At 46.6% G+C, this 19,414-nt stretch overlaps 1 protein-coding gene across 1 annotated transcript; it reads right to left on the bottom strand.

The window, feature by feature from the left end:
• Nucleotides 1-1,461: 1,461 nt before the first annotated feature.
• Nucleotides 1,462-17,830, bottom strand: LOC107118475 (protein cornichon homolog 1-like). Its single transcript, XM_015420829.1, is given in 5 exon segments — nt 1,462-2,892; nt 4,327-4,470; nt 7,225-7,337; nt 16,130-16,257; nt 17,818-17,830. Coding segments are annotated over 5 exon segments (426 nt in total). The 3' UTR covers nt 1,462-2,864.
• Between the last annotated feature and the right edge of the window lie 1,584 nt (nt 17,831-19,414).

Genomic DNA, 19,414 nt, shown 5'->3' with positions numbered 1-19,414 from the left:
TGGAGAGCCGCTGCCAGTCTGAGTAGACAATACTGACCTAGATGGACAAAGGGTCTGATTCAGTATAAGTCAGATTCACGTATGTGTACTATGAAGGAGCTGCGGTGGCTCAAGTGGGTAAGACGCTGAACTGCAGGCTGTGGAAGGTCGGTAGTTCAGCAGTTCGAGACCCATGTGTGCCGCATGATGGAGTGAGCTCCCGTCTCTAGTTCCAGCTCCTGTCAACCTAGCAGTTCGAAAGCAAGAAATTGCAAGTAGATAAATAGGGACCACTTCATTGGGAAGGGAACAGCGTTCCGTGCGCCTTGGTGTTTAGTCATGCCGGCCACATGACCACGGAAACGTCTTCGGACAGCGCTGGCTCTTCGGCTTGGAAATGGAGATGAGCACCGCAATCCTAGAGTCAGATTCGACTGGCTTTCAAACAAGGGAACCTTTACTCTTTTTTACTATGAAGGACTGTGGAAAACTGAGATAAGGTAATATTGTGGCACACTTCCTATTGATTAAAAAATACCACTACACATTGCTTTAAGGATGACATATATTTCCAGAGACAGGAGAGTGACATTGTTGCAGAAGCTGTGACAATTTCTAGAAGACTGGCTACTGGGGCATAACAATGCTCCTCGCGCGCACTTGAGTAATCGGCTTAAAAGCGAGGGATCCCTCAATCTTCTTCTGAGCCGGTGGGCACTTTTGGAATTCGGAGTGGTGGGCGTGGCCACAAAGAGGCGGGGCCACACACAAAATGGCAGGGAACGAATTTGGCGTCACCCCAGCAGTAACTCTTCAGCATTTCGAGCAGAAACTCTGATTAACAGGACGCCTTTTAAAATGAGCGCGTTCTTTTAAAAATATCTTCTCGCATATGCTAAGCTTTTCGCCAGGGGCTGCAGTGGCTCAGAGGTGAAGACGCTGAAAGGTTGGCAGTTCGAGACCCGTGTGTGCCGCGTGACGGAGTGAGCTCCCGTCTCTGGCCCCAGCTCCTGCCAACCTAGCAGTTTGAAAGCAAGAAACTGCAAGTAGATAAACAGGTACCGCTTCGGTGGGAAGGTAACAGCGTTCCGTGCACCTCGGCGTCTAGTCACGACGGGATAGCCATGGAGCGGTCTTTGGACAGCGCAGGCTCTTCGGCTTGGAAACGGAGATGAGCGCTGCCCACTAAAGTCGGATTCGACTGGCTTCCGAGCGAGGGAGACCTTTATCTTTATAAGCTTTTCTTCAGCCACGCAGTGAAGATTCTTTAAATATCCGCACGGCTAATCAGATCTCCGGCAGCCAAAAGCCCCACTTGACTCCTCCCACCAGTGTTCCCTCTAAGCTGAGTTACTGTGAGCTAACTCGCAGTTCTTTAGCCTCCGGCTCACGCATTTTTGCCTTAGCTCAGGAAGGGTGGCTCCAGAGCAAACTAATTGATGCAGCAGCCCAATCGCTCGCTCACAACTTTAATGCCGGTAGCTCACAGAGTAGAATTTTTGCTCACAAGACGCCACAGCTTAGAGGGAGCATTGCCTCCCACTATCCAACTTGCTTGTCAGGCATCAGGAAAGGTGTCGGCACACGCCAGTGCGCTCCTGGGCACCCCGTTTGGGAACCCCTGGGTTAAAGTATAACTAATTCATAGGGAGTGATCCCAAGCCTGCGCTCTTAGGAATAAAGCAAGCGCTTTGCAGGATCAGACAAACCTCAGAAAGAATCCCCAACAACCAGCATGTGCCAACCAGGCCGCCAAAAACTGGCTGGCAGTCTTCTGCAGGAGTGCAGTCAAGGTTCTGCTCACCCCTGCTCGACGGCACAAGGGCCCGTGTTTACAAGCCGTAAAATTACGACAGCCCCACCTAACAGCCATGGGCTAAACCAGCAGTTTCATAATATTCTGAAGAGGCCGAGCAGCGGAAGAAGGTAAACTTCTCTGACTTGGAGGGTTTTTTTATTGCATCGCACTAAGGAACAGCAGCGGGGCATTTATTTACCCAACTTCGTCCTACGAGTGCCTGCCGTTCCACCAAGAAGACTCACAGAACTATTTTTATTCCCACCTTTTGAGACAGGCTGGATGGGTCGTTCCGAGGCCGGAGCACCTCTTCCCCTTCGGCGAACGAAAATTTAAAAACGGGGGCTTTCGGGGTGTGCTGCTTTTGCGGATTTCCCCTATGGCATATCCACTTAACCTGGAAAGTTAAAGCCGGAGGTACGCTTGCGGTAAATATGGAAAAGTCTGAGCCATGCACGTGATACGGAGAGAATATTCAAAGAGTATTTAAAAAAAACAAAAACAAAAAAAACCCTGAACTACATTTTCTTTTCCTGTAGTTCTACTCATGTATTCATCTACAAGACACACAGGAGTCACCTAGAGGGGGAACATACAGAAAAGCATGAAGTCCATCAGGTGCACTTGGTTACCTACAGCTAGACAGGAATCAATAACCAAAACGTCCGCTACAAAGTCTGGTAAACAAACAAAAAAGAAAGAAACAAGGACAGTGCGAAGGAGGGTACGCCTGCTCCTCAAGGGCTACGGGGTCAAAACTTACTCAACGCCAGAGGCAGCGGCTTGACATTAATTTATGTATTTTTTTTGTAATCTTAAACATCCCAGCATATTTTTAAAAAATCAAAAAAAAAAACAACCCTGAAAACAGTCTTTCTGTGAGTATTAAAATGTGGAGACGTTTTTGTTTTTTTTGGGGGGGGGGGAGAAAAGGGAGTCGCTTTGTTTCTTCCTCCTGTCGCAATTGTGATCGCCGGATTCCGTGGCTGAAATCTTGATAAAAGATTCGTCTTGGGAAAATGATCCCGTCCCTCGCGGCTTTTCTGCATGCACTTCGCCGGAACCAAGTCCACTGGGCATCTCCCGCTTAAGAGCTCACCAAAACGTAGATCATGCTGTCGGGAAGGGAGAAAACGGTGAAAGCGTTATTAGTTTCGTGGTATCCAAAGCCCTGGCCTGGATGGCCCGGGCTAGCCTCATCTCATCAGATTGCGAAAGCTAAGCAGGGTTGGCCCTGGTTAGTACTTGGATGGGAGACCACCTCTGAACATAGCCATGGGATCGCCATAAGTCAGCTGAGACTATATATGTCCTTAGTCTGAGCGGCTGACTCTAAAGGAAAGAGTGAATCCTGTTAATGTTGGAACTGAGTGTAGAACTTTGTCGCGTCCTCTTATTAGGGAGGACTGGTTTTCCCTTTTAAATGTCCTCTTTGCTTTATTCAACTGGGTAGATTCGGCTGCCACCAGGAATTTAAGGATTTCCAAACCTTCCCTCTGTTCTTCTTTCTGGTAAAGTAACCCAGGGTCTAGGCTTTTCAGGGATCTATGTGGTCCCGAGGAAGGACTGAATTCAATTCAGGGATAACTTAAACAAAAGATGATTTATTGAACTAAGGACAAAATATGAAGTTGGTTATTCTGTAACAGTTTAGGATAAAGGGACTTGTAAATATGTTGTTCAAATGTATCACACACACAGCCTTTTTTCCTTTACTTTTGTTTGTTTGACACACAGTAGTACTTTCAATTCTATTTATAAACCCTTTGGGTTAAAGTATCATCGGGGTCCCCGACATGGTGTCTGCCATCAGATTTCACGGCATCCTCCAAGAGTTTTTAGAAAGTGGGCGGGGCCACGTGGGGCTTTTGCCCAGCAAGAAGAAGAAAAGATTGAATTTATATGCATGTGGAGGAGTGGGGACTCTAATCTGGGAGAACCGGGTTTGATTCCCCACTCCTCCACTTGCACCTGGCTGGATGACCTTGGGCAAGCCGTAGTTCTGATAACAGCTGTTCTTGAAAAAGAGCAGTTTTTGTCAGAGCTCTCTCGGCCCCACCTACCTCACAGGGTGTCTGTTGTGGGGAGGGGAAGGGAAAGGAGTTTGTAAGCGACTCTGAGACTCCGAGTGAAGGGCAGGGTATAAATCCAATCTCTTCTTCTTCTAGTGCTTCCTCCAAGCATTGGAGAGATCGGCGCATCCAAGAAACCCATATGCACCCCATCATAGCAGAGGAAACATCCCAGAGTGCAGAGAATTACAAATATAAATTGAAGGATTAAAATAATTACTATGCATCATCATTCTCTGTCTTTGAAACATATGCTGGGCTTTTAGTATTCAGCACGCACGAATACTCTGAGACTCCGAGTGAAGGGCGGGGTATAAATCCAATCTCTTCTTCTTCTTCTTCAAACTCCAGCCTCCTCAGGCTCCACCCCTAAAATCTCCAGGTATTTCAAAGCCCAGACATGGCAACCTTATTATGAGACTTTGCAAAGACATCGTTAAGTGCTGCAGTAAATAAAGATAAAAACCGGTGACTTACCCATATAGGTAGTAAAAAAAGGACAGAAGGTAAAATGCTAGTTTGCACCATCCTTCCTTCTGGCAATATGCTAAAACGTCTGCATTCATGATGGTGGTAGGGTCATAGAGCCCGGGTCCGCTCATCACAGGCCTACTCATGTACCTGGGAGAGAGAATTCGCATTTTAAAAAGGCAGGGTACAAATGAACGAATGAATGGGAGACCACCTCTGAACATCGCTATGGGATCGCCATAAGTCAGCTGAGACTATATATGTCCTTAGCCTGAGCAGCTGACTCTAAAGGAAAGAGTAAATCCTCTCCAGGATTCCTTAAACTGGGGCTTTTAAAGAATGTAAAATATTTTATGCTGCCTTTCCACCCAATTAGGGTCCCAAAGACGGCGAACAGGAAAACATTCGAACATTAAAACAGCATAATATACAATTCAACAAAAACCCATGAACATACAACCCCGAACCCAGCAAGGAGGGCCAATAGCAATTGTTGGGAGTATGCCAAATGAAAGAGCGTCCACCTAGAGGAAGACAGATGAATCTCCTCGGAGGGAGTTCCAAAGTTTTGGCACCACAACAGAGAAGACCATTTCTTGGGTTGCCCTCTATCTTGCCTCAGATGGTGCTGGCAATAAGTAACTAAACAAGCAGGGGCGAAAGCTTTGTTGGTCTTAAAGGTGTCGCTGGACTCAAACTTTGTCCTATGAATTAATGTCCTCCAAAGCGTCTGATCCTTAACAGCCTTGCTCGGGTCTTGCGAACGGAGGGCCCACCACTCCCTTGACGGGAGTCCGTCCTTCTCCTGTGGGGTCTTCTTCCTCTTTTCCTGCTGCCTTCAACTTTTCCCAGCATTACTGTCTTTTCCAAGGAGTCCTGTCTTCTCATCACGTGACCAAAGTACAATAGCCTAGTGACTTTTAGGGGAAGTTCAGGCGTGATTCGATCCAGATTTGTCTTTTTGGTGGTCTGTGGTACCCGCAAAACTCTCCTCCGGCACCACATTTCCAGAGGTCATTTCGGGGGGGATCGCAGTTCCCCCGGGTGAGGTACGGGGGGGGGGCACATGACGAAGCCCCGCCCCCAGCTTCCGGCCGCCCCGCTTCCGGCCCGCATTCAGCCAGGAGGAGGCAGGAGAATAGGGAGGGTAAGTTGCTTCCTCCCTGCCTCTCCCCACCCCTGCCTGCCTAGGGCCAGGGAGGGCCTTCGCAGGGCTTCCTTGCACTCCCACCGGCCTTGCAGGTCCACCGCCGGGCCCCTCATGGGGCTCGGCAGTGGAGCTGCAAGGCCGGCGGCAGCGGCGGCCGGGACCGTTGGGGGCGGGGTGTGTGGCTTTATGACACACTTCCGGTGATGTCAGGGGGTGTGGCATATGCGAATGAGTTATGCTAATGAGTTCCCCTAGCTCTTTTTCTACGAAACGACCCCTGCACATTTCAAATGACAATCTCTTTGGTTCACCCCCTTTTTTCTCTTTGTGGTGCAGGTGGACTCTTGGCCTGATGCTGCCCAAATAAGATCTCCCCCCTCAACACTCTGGAAACGAAACAGGGAGCCGTAGAGGACACAAAAACCCCTCACCCGGTTCCAAACCTGCATCCCGTCCTGACTCTCTGCAACGAGGATAAAACATCTTCTGCCTGATTGAAATCTGGGATTCCTAAAACTGAATTTCTAAGCTAGATCCAGAACTGCCCCATAATCACACATCATAAATAGACAGCCCTGACTACAGTATCTGTGACATGCTTGCTTACAGGAGAGACGGTTTTACCTTTAAACACGCTTTGTATACCTAAACTTGGTAGATTTCTGTTGCCACCAGGAATTAAAATTCCAAATCTCTCTCTCTGCTGGTAGAATGACCTAGGGTCTGGGCACTTCAGAGGACTATGTGGCCCTGAGGAAGAACTATACTGATTGCTGGGATAAGCTTAATTTTGCCCTTCTGTGTTCTTATTCCTGACACTGTTTTATTGCCCCATCTGGACTGTACTATTCCTATTTTATCTATGTAAGATTATTTTGCATTTTATTACTTTTTATGCCATTAAAGGTTTCTGAATCTGATCAAAATAAAAATTGATTTATTTAATAAAGAACAAAATAGGTTTCTGGTTATTTTTGAACTGTTACTGAAAAAGGAACTTGTAAATATAACTGGCAAAACTTGGTGTTACAAACAGTCACTCAGAATTCACTCTGATGGGCATAGTATAATCTTTCTCACTCTCTGAGATATATATATTGCCAAATATAGCGCCAAACAGGCTAATCTCCTTGTCTTATTCACCCAAAACAGAATCAGCTCTTATAGTCACTCAGACTAAACTGTTTGCCTTATTCACACAGAATGGAAGCAAAATTCCATCATCACACAGACTATGCTGTCTCTTCAAACTTCACACACAGAACTCTGTCATAAAACATCTGAGTCACACAGACTCTCTTCAAAACTCTTCCATAACTTGTCTCTCCCATATCACAGAATCTCCTCATAGACACACACACAGATTCCTCTCAGACACCCCTCCTCCCACACTCTCAGTCATCAGCCCTCCCAGCACACTCATCTCCCCCTATCGCTCTCCTTACATTACTGCAGTCAAAACTCAACATTTAAAGACACACACACACACCAAAACATGGAATCATTACAGTAACCTTCACTCTTAGGAACGTGCATGTTTAATTTAAAAAGCCCCAAGAGACTTCCGGTCATGGCTGCGCGCCTGGCGACCGACTCTCGGGCAAGCTCCCGGAGCCGGATCGCCCACACGCTGCCTGGGGGGGTCCCGCGTATGCGGAGATCCTAAGGAGCCTTGGATAGTTTCCTATGACAAGCTGATGGGACGGCAAAAAAGGCTGGTGACTAAAGCGATACCAAACGATGGCCAGCATTACCTCCAAATGTGATAAGCCAGCAACGGCATATTGAGACCCAGCGTGAGCCACTCTGTCGCACACAGAAACATAACACAGAAGAATGCGTGGATGAGATACTCGGGAAGTACAAGCTGCATAGGAAAAGAACACAGGTCAGACCAACTCGGTTACGACCCTGAACACGGCTCAGTTATGGTTATGAATCTGGGGTGAGGAGAAGAATGCACAGTGTTATTTGGGGAATGGGGAAAGAAGCAACACAAGCATTAGATAAGGTAGTGACTCCTGGCATGTTTCACATATACTTGATATAATGTGCATAAAACTGCGCATGACTAGAAAACACTAATGTTTTAAACAGTTTACGGTACAAGAATTTTTTAAAAATGAAATTTCTGCATATTTTGGACAATCATCAGTTACTTAAAGAGCTTGTTTATACTTTGCATTTTCCAAGTTTTCATCCCAGGGAGAAATCAGCTTGACTCTAGAGCTGTTTCCACCCACCTTCACATTAGGTTCATAGGCAACCTACTATTCTCCAGAATTTTCCTGCTTGCTTCTACTAAGCAAGCCACAGTTCGCAGGCAGGATTCCAGCTGCCTAGACAGAAAAGCAGCAATTACCTCCTTACACCACTTAAGTAAAGCACCACTTTACTTCGGAGGTGCTGCAGCTCAGTCGTAGAAAATCAGCTTGGTGCACAGGTGGTCACAGGTTCAATCCTCGGCAACTCCAAGAAATAGGGCTCTCAGGCAATAGGTGATGTGTAAGAATTCTAGCGGAGATAGAGCTATTGCCAGTCAGCTTAGCCAATACTTTAGGGGCCAACAGTCTGATTCAGTAGAGGGCAAGTTCGTGTGTAGCCCACATGCAAGTCCAAGCACGCACTTTTAAAGTATCCAACAAAACACGCACCGGCAAATAAATTCAGGTGGGTAGCCATGCTGGTTTGAAGCAGCAGGGCAAATTTTGAATCCAGTGGTACCTTTAAGACCAACAAAGTTTTTGTTCACGGTATAAGCTTTTGTGTGCAGGAACACTTCTTCAGATACAATGAAACAGAATTTCCTCAACCATTATGTATAGGAAGGGGGCGTTGTTGCTAGAAGGGGCTAGTTAGAGTCAAGATGCATAAGTAGAAGAGAAGAGTGCGGTAAATTTAGAAGAAGAAGAAATTGGATTTATACCCCGCCCTTCACTACCCAAAGGTGTCTCAGAGTGGCTTACAAACTCCTTTCCCTTCCCCTCCCCACAACAGACACCCTGTGAGGTAGGTGGGGACTGAGAGAGCTCTTTCCGGAACTGTCCTTGAGAGAACAGCTCTGAGAGAACTATGGCTTGCCCAAGGTCATCCAGCAGCTGCAAGTGGAAGTGGGGAATCAAACCCGGTTCTCCCAGATTAGAGTCCACACACTTAACGACTACAGCCTTAATCCAATCTCAGCTATACTCACCCAGTACTTATGTATCCTGACTCTAACTAGTCCCTCCTGCCAACAAACCCCCCTTCCTATATGCAATTGTTGAGGAAATCCTGTTGCACTGTATCTGAAGAAGTGTGCTTGCACAGGAAAATTTATACCTTGAATAAAACTTTGTTGGTCTTAAGGGTGCCACTGGATTCAAACTTTGTTCTACAGACACTGCCAAAGACGGCAGAATACAAGACATTTCGTATCCAGAAAAAAAAATTCCAGAGACGTCTTGTCCACTGTATCTCCCCATCAGATAGGGCAACCAACCCTAGCAGGACTAATTCTCTAAAGAAATTAGCCATGTTTATTTTATTTTATTTTTTATTTTATTTTATTTGTAAGACTTTTACCCCGCCCTCCCGCCGAAGCGGCTCAGGGCGGCTTACAGTAGTTAAAAACCAGTATACAATTAATAGAATATCAAGTCTAAAACAATACAATTGATACAATATTTTGGTTTTTGGTTTTTAAATCCACAACACATTTTACTACATGTTTTCAGCATTCTTCTTTTCTGGGTTCTAAGGCTTCGGAAGAATGCTACCAGGTTCTCTCGGGCTCAAACTAGACTTTACATTTTTGAATGAGCTGGGTCGGGACTCACTTTCCCCACAACCAGATGGCAGTTGAAGGGAAATTAAAATTTAAAGGGTCACGGGGACTGCAGGGCAAGGGTGGGTGGGGAAATGGGCTGCAGTCCCCCCCTCCTCAAATCTTCCTGACCCACAATGGCCTCAGGGCACTGTATACGCCATTTTAGAGTGACACGTGCAATATCCAAGGCGTGTGCAACTCCAAAAGGATGCAAATAACAGCTGTTCTGCCCCCCCACCCCACGACTTTCCTGAGGACTAGAAACTTGCACAGAATCTGTGAATTCCTATTTTCAAATATACAGAGGAAGCATCCAGTTCTATATTACTTTCTACTCCCAGGATTTATATACTTGGAATGCCGCAAACTAGGTGGATAAAGCTGTCTCCTTACTGTCTGTCTAAAGCATCACCTTCTACATTGAAAATGTTGTGCGCATTAAGGTAGTAAAATTTTAAGTCTTCGACTATTTAGAAAGAAGAAGAGGAGGAGGAGGAGATGGGATTTATCCCCCGCCCTTCACTACCCAAAGGAGTCTCAGAGCGGCTTACAAACTCCTTTCCCTTCCCCTCCCCACAACAGACACCCTGTGAGGTCGGTGGGACTGAGAGAGCTCTTGACAGAAACGGCTCTTTTCCAAGAACAGCTCTGACAGAACTACGGCTTGCCCAAGGCCATCCAGCCAGGTGCAAAGTGGAGGAGTGGGGAATCAAACCCGGTTCTCCCAAATTAGAGTCCACGCACTTAACCACTACACCAAACTGGCTCTCTGCATCCAGTTCTATATTACTTTCTACTCCCAGAATTTATATACTTGGAATGCTGCAAACTAGATGGATAAAGTTGTCTCCTTACTGTCTGTCTAAAGCCTCACCTTGTACATTAAAAATGTTGTGCGCATTAAGGTTCTAAAATTTTAAGTCTTCGACTATTTAGAAAGAAAAGGGGGGATTAGCACAAGTGCAAATCAATATACGCAAACATAAGCCGTGCCAGAAACATTTCGAGTTCGCAGAGATCAGAATTTTTCGGCACCACGCTGAAGACAACTGGGTGGGGGGTAGAACGAATGTATTTCATTTATTTATTTTAAATATTAATCAGCCATATTTCTTCCTTAAGAGAGCTCAAGGTGGTTTACAAGATTAGTATTATAATACATAAAATAGATTACATGAACCTACATAAAACCAACATTTTAAAACCACATCATATTCCTAAATACTAAAATCAAGGTTTTTAGGAGGGCAGGTGTTCTGTGCCCTGATGTAAAATATATTTGCAGTTTACTTTTCTGCGTCTTCGCATTGCCTCTTGTGGCGAAAAACCTACAGATATGTACCCTCCATTTATATGGGTGCCTCCTACAGCTGTTTTAGGTGCCAAAATAATTGGCAAGCTTGTCACAGACAATCCCGGAGACCAATTACCTGATGCTCCTCAATTTGCCCGACTTTTCAGCTCTATATGCTTCAAGTGCAAAAGAAGGCAATGCAGTGAGCACAAAAAACTCTGATTCACAAATGCCATAAAATATGCACCAATGCCAACTGCATTTGAGCTGAGCAATATGAAGCCAAAGAAAGATCAAACATGTAGATCCCTTGAATGAGCAAGGACACCCCGGCCACTGAACGTAAAAGGTAACGTTTAAGATTCGAGTTCATTGCCAATACGCTCTCCTTTCCTTGCAAATTATTTCGGTCTTAAACTAGTCCTGCACATTCTTCTAACACAACCATCCCCAACTCTGCATTTAAAGGCACGTGACTTAAATGACACAAAAAATTATCCAAGGAGTCTCTGCCACATATTTTAATATAATTGACAAATATACAGCTCACTTCTAACATGCACATGAGAATTCTGTTTTCAACTTTTAACACTCTGTGATAAAGGGAATGCGGTGAAAATATCCTCCCCTTCCCACATCGAATGAGAGATGATTGAGTAGGGTAAACTGTTCCATGTACAACCACTATCCTGGCGCATGGTATTCTCTGTCTTCCAAATACCTCCTTCGTAGAAATGCTTTCTAGAAGTCCCACCTAGTAAGCCTGAGGGCCTGTTTCTAAGTCACCAATTTGCACTCGGCCCACAAGCCAGTTCCTTCCGGTACCCCTTTTTGCTCATAGCCAGGGCTATTTTTGCACAGGAACGCACAGGAACCGCGTTCCGGTTGGCTTCAGAGGTGGCCACGCCCACTACAGCCAAAACCTCTGCATGTGCCTGGCTACAGAGGGAAGGCCTGGAGAGCGACCCCCTCTGGTGACTCTGAGGCGGGGGGTCCTGGAAGGATTTTTTGGAGGCATTTAAATGTCTCCCCGTGCCTTCCCTGGCCTGTCCAGGGGCCGGCTTGCCTGGGTTCCCTCAGCCATGGGGTGCCTGGGCAAGCCAAGGGAAGGCATGGGGGTGTGGTCTAATAGGCTAATAAGCCATGCTGTCGGGTGTGGCCTATTATGCTAATGAGTTCCTGCTGCTCATAGCTACTTTCTAGAACTCCATGAAGATTAAGTCAGGTGAATAGCCATGTTGGTCTGAAGCAACAGAACCAAGTTTGAGTCCAGGGGCACCTTTAAAACCAACAGAGTTTAATTCTGGGTATAAGTTCTCATGCGCACGCATACTTCTCTGAAGGAGTGTGCCTGCACATGAAAGCTTACACCCAGAAATAAACTCTGTTGATCTTAATGGTGCCACTGGACTCAAACTGTGTTCTATTTCTAAAATCCAATTGCTGAATGCATTTTCGTTTTCTAAAATTTATTAACACACTTGTCCTGTGCCTTTCTCACCATCAGCAGTGGCTCGAGGTACATTCTAGCAATTCCAGGCCAGAAAGCAACAGAGAAGGGAAGGACAGTTTTGTGTCAGTGGCCACAGGCGTAATGGAAGAACTTGACGTTAAGGCAAGGGATGGGGAAACGTGACATGGTGGGACCAACCGTACTCATTTTGACCTTCCAATCCCCTGGGCAAGTACTTCTACATCAATGGTGCCATATATGAATAAGGATTTATGTTGAGAGGGGCTCTTTTAAGTAGTTGAATGGCTGCCACTTAAGAAGAGATTGGATTTATACCCCCGTCCTTCACTACCCAAGGGAGTCTCAGAGTGGCTGACAATCTCCTTCCCCTTCCCCTCCCTGAAACATACACCCTGTGAGGTCGGTGGGGCCGAGAGAGCTCTTGACAGAAACGACTCTTTTTCAAAAACAGCTCTTATCACAGCTACGACTTGCCCAAGGCCATCCAGTCAGGTGCAAGTGGAGGAGTGGGGAATCAAGCCCGGTTCTCCCAGATTAGAGTCCACGCACTTAACCCGGTTCTCCCAGATTAGAGTCCACGCACTTAACCCGGTTCTCCCAGACTGGAGTCTGCACACTTAACCCGGTTCTCCCAGATTAGAGTCCACACACTTAACCCGGTTCTCCCAGATTGGAGTCCGCACACTTAACCCGGTTCTCCCAGATTAGAGTCCGCGCACTTAACCCGGTTCTCCCAGATTAGAGTCCATGCACTTAACCACTACGCCAAACTGGCTCTGGAAGGCAGGGAGCTCTTTCAGTTGCAGCAGAGGACAGGAGGACTTGGTGCTGGGGGGGGGGGCAATCAGTAGGAGGGGGCTTCTAGTGTCCTGCCCCACTGCTGGACCCCCTGATGGCACCTGGTATTTTTGGCCACTGGGTGACACAGAGTGTTGGACTGGATGGACCACTGGCCTGATCCGACACTGGCTTCTCTTATGTTCTTATGACTTGCAATAATGCGTTTAAAATTATGGGTGGAAAGATACTGGTTGAATATTGGGGGGTGGTGGTTTGATGTACAGGAGGAGGAGTTCAGCACCGGAATCGGCTGCCTGGGGGGGGGGGGTGAGCTCCCCCCCCACTGGCAGTCCTCGAGCAGTGGCCAGATGCTTTCGGCTCGTCCTGCACGGAGCGCGGGGTTGGACTGGACGGCCTGACTGGCCCCCTTCCAGTTCTATGATTAACCGTCTGCCGCCCTCTGCTCCGTCTCTAAGCAGCTCCGCGCAAACTTGGGCCCCTAAATGACAGCGAAGATCCAAGTCGCTTCCCTCGGACGGTCCAGTGACTTCTCACGAGCCACGCGTGACTTAAGGCTTGGCTCCCCACCCGTGCCGCTAAAATAGGGACGCTTAAAAGCAGTATTCCCTCTAAGCTGAGTTAGCGTGAGCTAGCTCAGTTTTTTAGCCTTTGGCTCACACATTTTTGTCTTAGCTCAGGCTGGATGGCTCCAGAGCAAACTAATTTATGCAGCGGCCCAATCGCTCACTCACAGCTTTAATGCCAGGAGCTCACAAAGTAGCAGTTTTGCTCACAAGACTCCACAGCTTAGAGGGAGCATTGCTTAAAAGCATACGTCATGATCTGTGCAGGACTGGGAGCAGGGCTTGGTGCGGCCTGGTCCCAGGAGAGACCTGCATGGCAGTGAAAGCAGGCGGCCTACAGTCCCCATAAGGCTTAGTAACGGGCTATAGCCAATCAGAGGGAGATTCTGTGAGGAGACTGTTATATACTGTGAGGAGAGTCGGTCTTAATGGTTAACTGTGGGGAGTCTCCCTCTGCGGCCTGGTCTCACTGGGGGGACAGGCTGGTCTGGGAGAGAGGAAGATCTCCCCTGGGCTCAGCGTGAGTGCCAGGCAGGCTGTGGACCGGGAAGCAGAGCAGGCAGCTGCCTTAGTTTATGTTCATGTTGCCTTTTCAACCCTGTTATGCCCTTTGGAAGCACCTTGCCTTGCCTTGTTTTCCCTGCCCCAGTATTGTTTTTAATAAACCCTTTTTGTGTAATTGGCGCTGCGGTGGCTCAAATGGTTAAGACGCTGAACTGCAGGCTGTGGAAGGTCAGTAGTTCAGCAGTTCGAGACCCGAGTGTGCCGCATGACGGAGTGAGCTCCCGTCTCTCGTTCCAGCTCCTGCCAACCTAGCAGTTCGAAAGCAAGAAATTGCAGGTAGATAAATAGGTACCACTTCGGTGGGAAGGCAACAGCGTTCCGTGTGCCTTGGTGTTTAGTCATGCCGGCCACATGACCACGGAAACGTCTTCGGACAGCGCTGGCTCTTCGGCTTTGAAACGGAGATGAGCACCGCAACCCTAGAGTCAGATTCGACTGGCTTTTGAGCAAGGGAACCCTTTACCTTTACTTTTGTGTAATTATTTTCTCTGCCTGGGTCAATCACGCCTGTGTGTTCTCGGCTGGAAAAGGGGGCATGTTGGATGGGCCTGAGAGGGTACTCTGGGCCTTCTCGTGGGACCTGAAGTCCAGAGTGGTGGCAGCAGACGGTAGAGACCCCCTGGGGTCATGACAGCATACGATCCCAAGCTATTCAACTGTGATTTGGAATGCAAAAGGCCTTTCGAGGAGACAAGGGCCTCAAGAGTTCACCGCTCAACAAGAGCTGGTGCAAATATAATGCAGGCTCCCTGCAAACCAGGGACTGAAAAGCCTGAGTCAGCCTCGGGGAAGTCCGTCGCCTTTCTTCCATCCTTCCTCTCTTCAGTGTGAACCCCTCTTTCAGTCTAACCGAGGCGTAGCGCTATGGCCGCACCAATGCTAACCAGGGTACCGACTGCAGACGGAGTTTAAAGCTGTGGTTAGAAAAAATTTTAAACCCTGGGACTGAAAAGCAGGAAGCGATGGGAGCGTGCACTCCCTTTCCTTCTATCCTTCCCTCCTGCAATGTGAACCGCCCTGTCAGTCTGACCAAGGCTTAGCACTACGGCTGCGCCGATGTTTCAGGGTCCCTACTGCGACTGGACTTTAAAACCATGGTTAGAAATTTTTTAAAACACTGGAACTGAAAAGCAGGAGTCAGCCTTGAGAACCTGCACTCCCTTCCTTCTGTCTCCCCTTTCTTCAGTGTGAACTCGCCTAACCACGGCTGAGCACTGCATATGCACCAATGCTAACCAGGGTTCCTGCTGCAACCAGAGTTTAAAACCATGGTTATAAGATTAGAAAACCCTGGCAGATGTTTCTTCTGAGTTAAAAGCTATCACTTAAACATATTGGCACCAAGACCCGTCAGTACATTCAACTTGAGCCAGTTTGGTGTCGTGGTTAAGTGCGCGGACTCTAATCTGGGAGAACGGGGTTTGATTCCCCACTCCTCCACTTGCACCTGGCTGATGAACTTGGGCAAGACATAGTTCTGATAAGAGCTGTTCCTTAAAAAGAACAGTTTCTGTCTGTTGTGGGGAAGGGAAGGGAAAGGAGTTTGTAAGCCACTCTGAAACACCTTTGGGTAGTGAAGGGCGAGGTATAAATCCAATCTCTTCTTCTTCTTCTTCTACATACAGAATTTAAGCATGTAACAGTTTTCCCCGTCTCTTATTAAGCAAGCAGATTTACAAGGCACAGAGCTCATGGAGTTACAACAACCCCTGAAACAGACAGTAGACAGGCGGATGAACAAGCACAGTGAAAGTCAACTCAAGTCATACAGATGCTCCTAACGAGATGGAAAGCAAAAGAGAGTGGCGTTAAAACATTAAACTAAAAAGCAGTACACACCTTTAATGCAATTTTGACTCTTTTAATCTTTTTAACCTTTTCAACTGTCTTTGTACCGAAAATGTAAAAAGCAGATTGAAAGAATGTTAGTAGGACAGTGGACAGGATCACTGGTAGATAAATAAGTCAGAATTTCAAGCTCGAAAGAGGGGGGGGGGGGAGAGAGAGAGGAAGAATTCTGCTGAGGTATCATAACTCTATTAGATTTTAGCCAACGATATTGTACGCATGCACAGTAAACCGATATTAGCTGCCAGAGGAGAGAGAAAACCTGACTAGAAATTGATGCAGAGAGATCTCTCTCATGTTAACTTACAGGGTTGAGCGTATTACACTGGTCTATGGGATTCTTGTAGTCAGTCTTCAGTTCATCAAAAGCTATAATCTAGAATAAAATTGTAACAGTTAGGGAATGCAAAGGCAGCTCAGTTGGGATGGGTAGCCCTGCCCAAAAGCCGTTAACGAGTCTGAGTTCAAAGACAGCCCTCCCTGGGGCTAGACCCCATCCAACCATCCATCTTCTTAAATCAGGGGCTAGACCCCATCCATCCATCCATCTTCTTAAATCAGGGGCTAGACCCCATCCAAACACCCATCTTCCTAAATCAGGGGTCACCAACATCTTTTCTTTAGACAGCAGGAGAAGACAAGTGGGGCTTTTGACCAGCAGGACTTCTGATCGGCCACTGGAGATTTGATTAGCTGTACCATTGGTTTTTTTTTTAAAGGATCTTCACTGCGTGACTGGAGATAAACTGTGTGTATGCAAGAAAATATTTTGAAACAGTATGCTCATTTTCAAAGGCATCTCAAAGCAGCGCTTCTGAGGAGTTACTATTAGAGTTACGCATAACCTCACTCTCTGAGATTCAGACAGGTAGTCGTCAGTGTTCCCTCTAAGCTGAGTTAGTATGAGCTACCTCACAGTTGTTTAGCCTCTGGCTCACACATTTTTGTCTCCGCTCAGGAAGGAGGGCACCAGAGCAAACTAATTTATGCAGCAGTCAAATCGCTGGCTCACAACTTTAATGGCAGTAGCTCACAAAGTCGAATTTCTGCTCACAGGACTCCACAGCTGAGAGGGAGCATTGGTAGCCGTGTTGGTCTGAAGCAACAGAAGAACGTTTGAGTCCAGAGGTACCTTTAAGTTTTATCCTGGGTTTTATTCTGGGTATAAGTGAGAACTGAGTGACTTAGCATGGGCAGAAGTCACTCAGTTCTCACTTATACCCACAATTAAACTTTGTTGGTCTTAAGGGTGCCACTGGACTCAAACTTCGTTCTCAAATCGGTTTGTCAACTCTTTCATTTGTATGCTAATTGGCTGCTATTCCCAGGTTTTACCAACTGCCTTAATCCAATCTTAGCTATACTTATCGCTCAGTTACTTATGCATCTTGACCAGTGTTCCCTCTAAGCTGAGCGTGTGAGCTAGCTCACAGTATTTTAGAAGAAGAGGAGGAGGAGGAGGAGATTGGATTTATACCCACAGGCCCAGAAAGGCTGGGGGCCACGGTCTTAAATGGTATCAATAAAGATGTGATAGCCAGGAAATTGGGGGGGGGGGCGGAAACAAATACGGAAGGAGGAATAAGGAGGGGAAGTTTTTTTTCCTCCGGTATCCCCCCACTTCACCCTCTGCAGTAGCTTTTCCCATTTTTCCCTGTGGAAATAATGCAAGTTGTAAGAAAAACTGGGGAAAAAATTAACTTTTTCTTCCTTTTTCATAAATAAAATGCTGTGTCATAACTACGTTGTGCAATCCGCAATACTAAGTAATTACAGTTCCTACGTACTGTAGGCATATACAACTCAAGTTCTAGGACAGGGGTCCCCAAACTGAGGAACATTTGGAATGTTGAGAGGGGGTGCTGAACACCACCCCATGGCTGCCTCAGGCGGCAGAGCCAAACAGAGTACTGACTTTCTTACACATCCTGAGAAAAGGAAATCCTAAAGGTCAAATGGAGCCACACACTGACTAAGGAAAGCACAAGGGCTTACCAGTCGTGCTCATCGTCCAGTGAAAAACCCTTTCATTTGAATGAGGGCAACCAATAACAAGCCCAACCTTACAATAGCCCTGCCCACTTTCTGAAAAGTTTGGCAGGCACCAAGGAAAGTACTGGTAGGCATCCTGGAGCCCGGGGGCACCAGGTTGGGGAAACCCGTTCTGGGGTCTGCTGCAGATTCCTGTTTCTTCTGCAGCTTATTTTAAAAAACGGTCTACATCTGGATATACAAACACCAAACCAAGAAACGAGCCAGCTTATGAAAGACACACTCGTTTCAAACCACGCCTTCAGTTCTCTGAAGTGCACAGAGATCAAAATGAAAGAATCAGGGACTTCTGGCTTTCTAGATTCCAGTTAGAGACTACTTCTATGATGTCTTATTTACACGGCATATTGATTTCAAGTAGCTAACTTTGTACACAGCCACTATGATACTTTGTGTGAGATGATGAATGTGATGCTAAGCATCCTAATTGCCTCTCAGTCAGCGATCTCAGCGCTTTGGTTAGAACCAGCTTAATATCCTTCAAGGCCAGACAGAGGAATGTGTTAACTGGGTACAGCATGGGAACCTGTGCATGACTGTATAACATCATGGCAGGGGGGAAATGAGAGGCAGAAGCTACCATCTTCTGGAAGGTTCCTGAGAAGCAGGTCTTTCATTGGATTAGAGAGATCACCTTACTCAAGACGGCAAAAAGCAATAATTGAGAGCTATAGGTTATGTAGGCTTATGCTCTGCTATGACTGTTTAATCAGGAGAAGAGGAGGTTGAGGGGGGTCATGATTGCTCACTTTAAGTATCTGAAGGGCTGACACTTAAGAGGGCTGTTCCTCCGGGCAGCAGAGGACTCACAATCATGGGTTTAAATTAAGGTACCGGGCCGGATATTAGGAGAAACTTTTTCACAGTTAAGAGTTGTGCAACGGTGGAATCCGCTACCCAGGGAGGTGGTGAGCGCCCCCTCATTGGCAGTCTTGAAGCAGCAGCTGGACAAACACTGGTCAGGGATGCTCTAGGCCGGTTCTGCACTGAGCAGGGGGTTGGACTAGATGGCCTCTATTGTCACCTTCCAACGCTGTGATTCTATATGATTCTATGACTGGCTGCAAGAGATAAAATGCTTTCCTGCTATAAGAGACCTGCCATCTGTGACCCAGGTATGAAATTTATAACGTTAGAAAAGGTAGTTTTCGTTTTTTGTGATTTTTCCCATTTTATTTATGACTTTCCTCAATTCACATTAACATATTTTCTTCCTTCATCCTTCTGGGGTTTTTTTTTTACATTGCATTGCACATTTTTATTCCTGTATACATTTGAGTCAAAATTTCCTCTCTCTTATACATCCAGTTGTAAAATCTTTCCCATCTTTTAATATTTATTATTATTATGAAAAGGTAGCTTTCTTATTTCCTTGTTATTACCCTGGCGAGACTGTACTGAACAGCTGATATATTTTCGGAACTTAATAAGCCTTAATTCGTTTTCCAAAGGTTTGGCTTATTGTTTGCAAACTCCATCTCGAGAACTCACAGGTAAATTTGGCTGGGAAGTTGTTCAGGGGTTCCAGGAGCGGGAGCAG

Source organism: Gekko japonicus, unplaced genomic scaffold, assembly GCF_001447785.1.
Source record: "Gekko japonicus isolate JY-2015 unplaced genomic scaffold, Gekko_japonicus_V1.1 scaffold495, whole genome shotgun sequence".
NCBI lineage: Eukaryota > Metazoa > Chordata > Lepidosauria > Squamata > Gekkonidae > Gekko > Gekko japonicus.
This window is presented reverse-complemented; position numbering and strand designations above follow the sequence as displayed.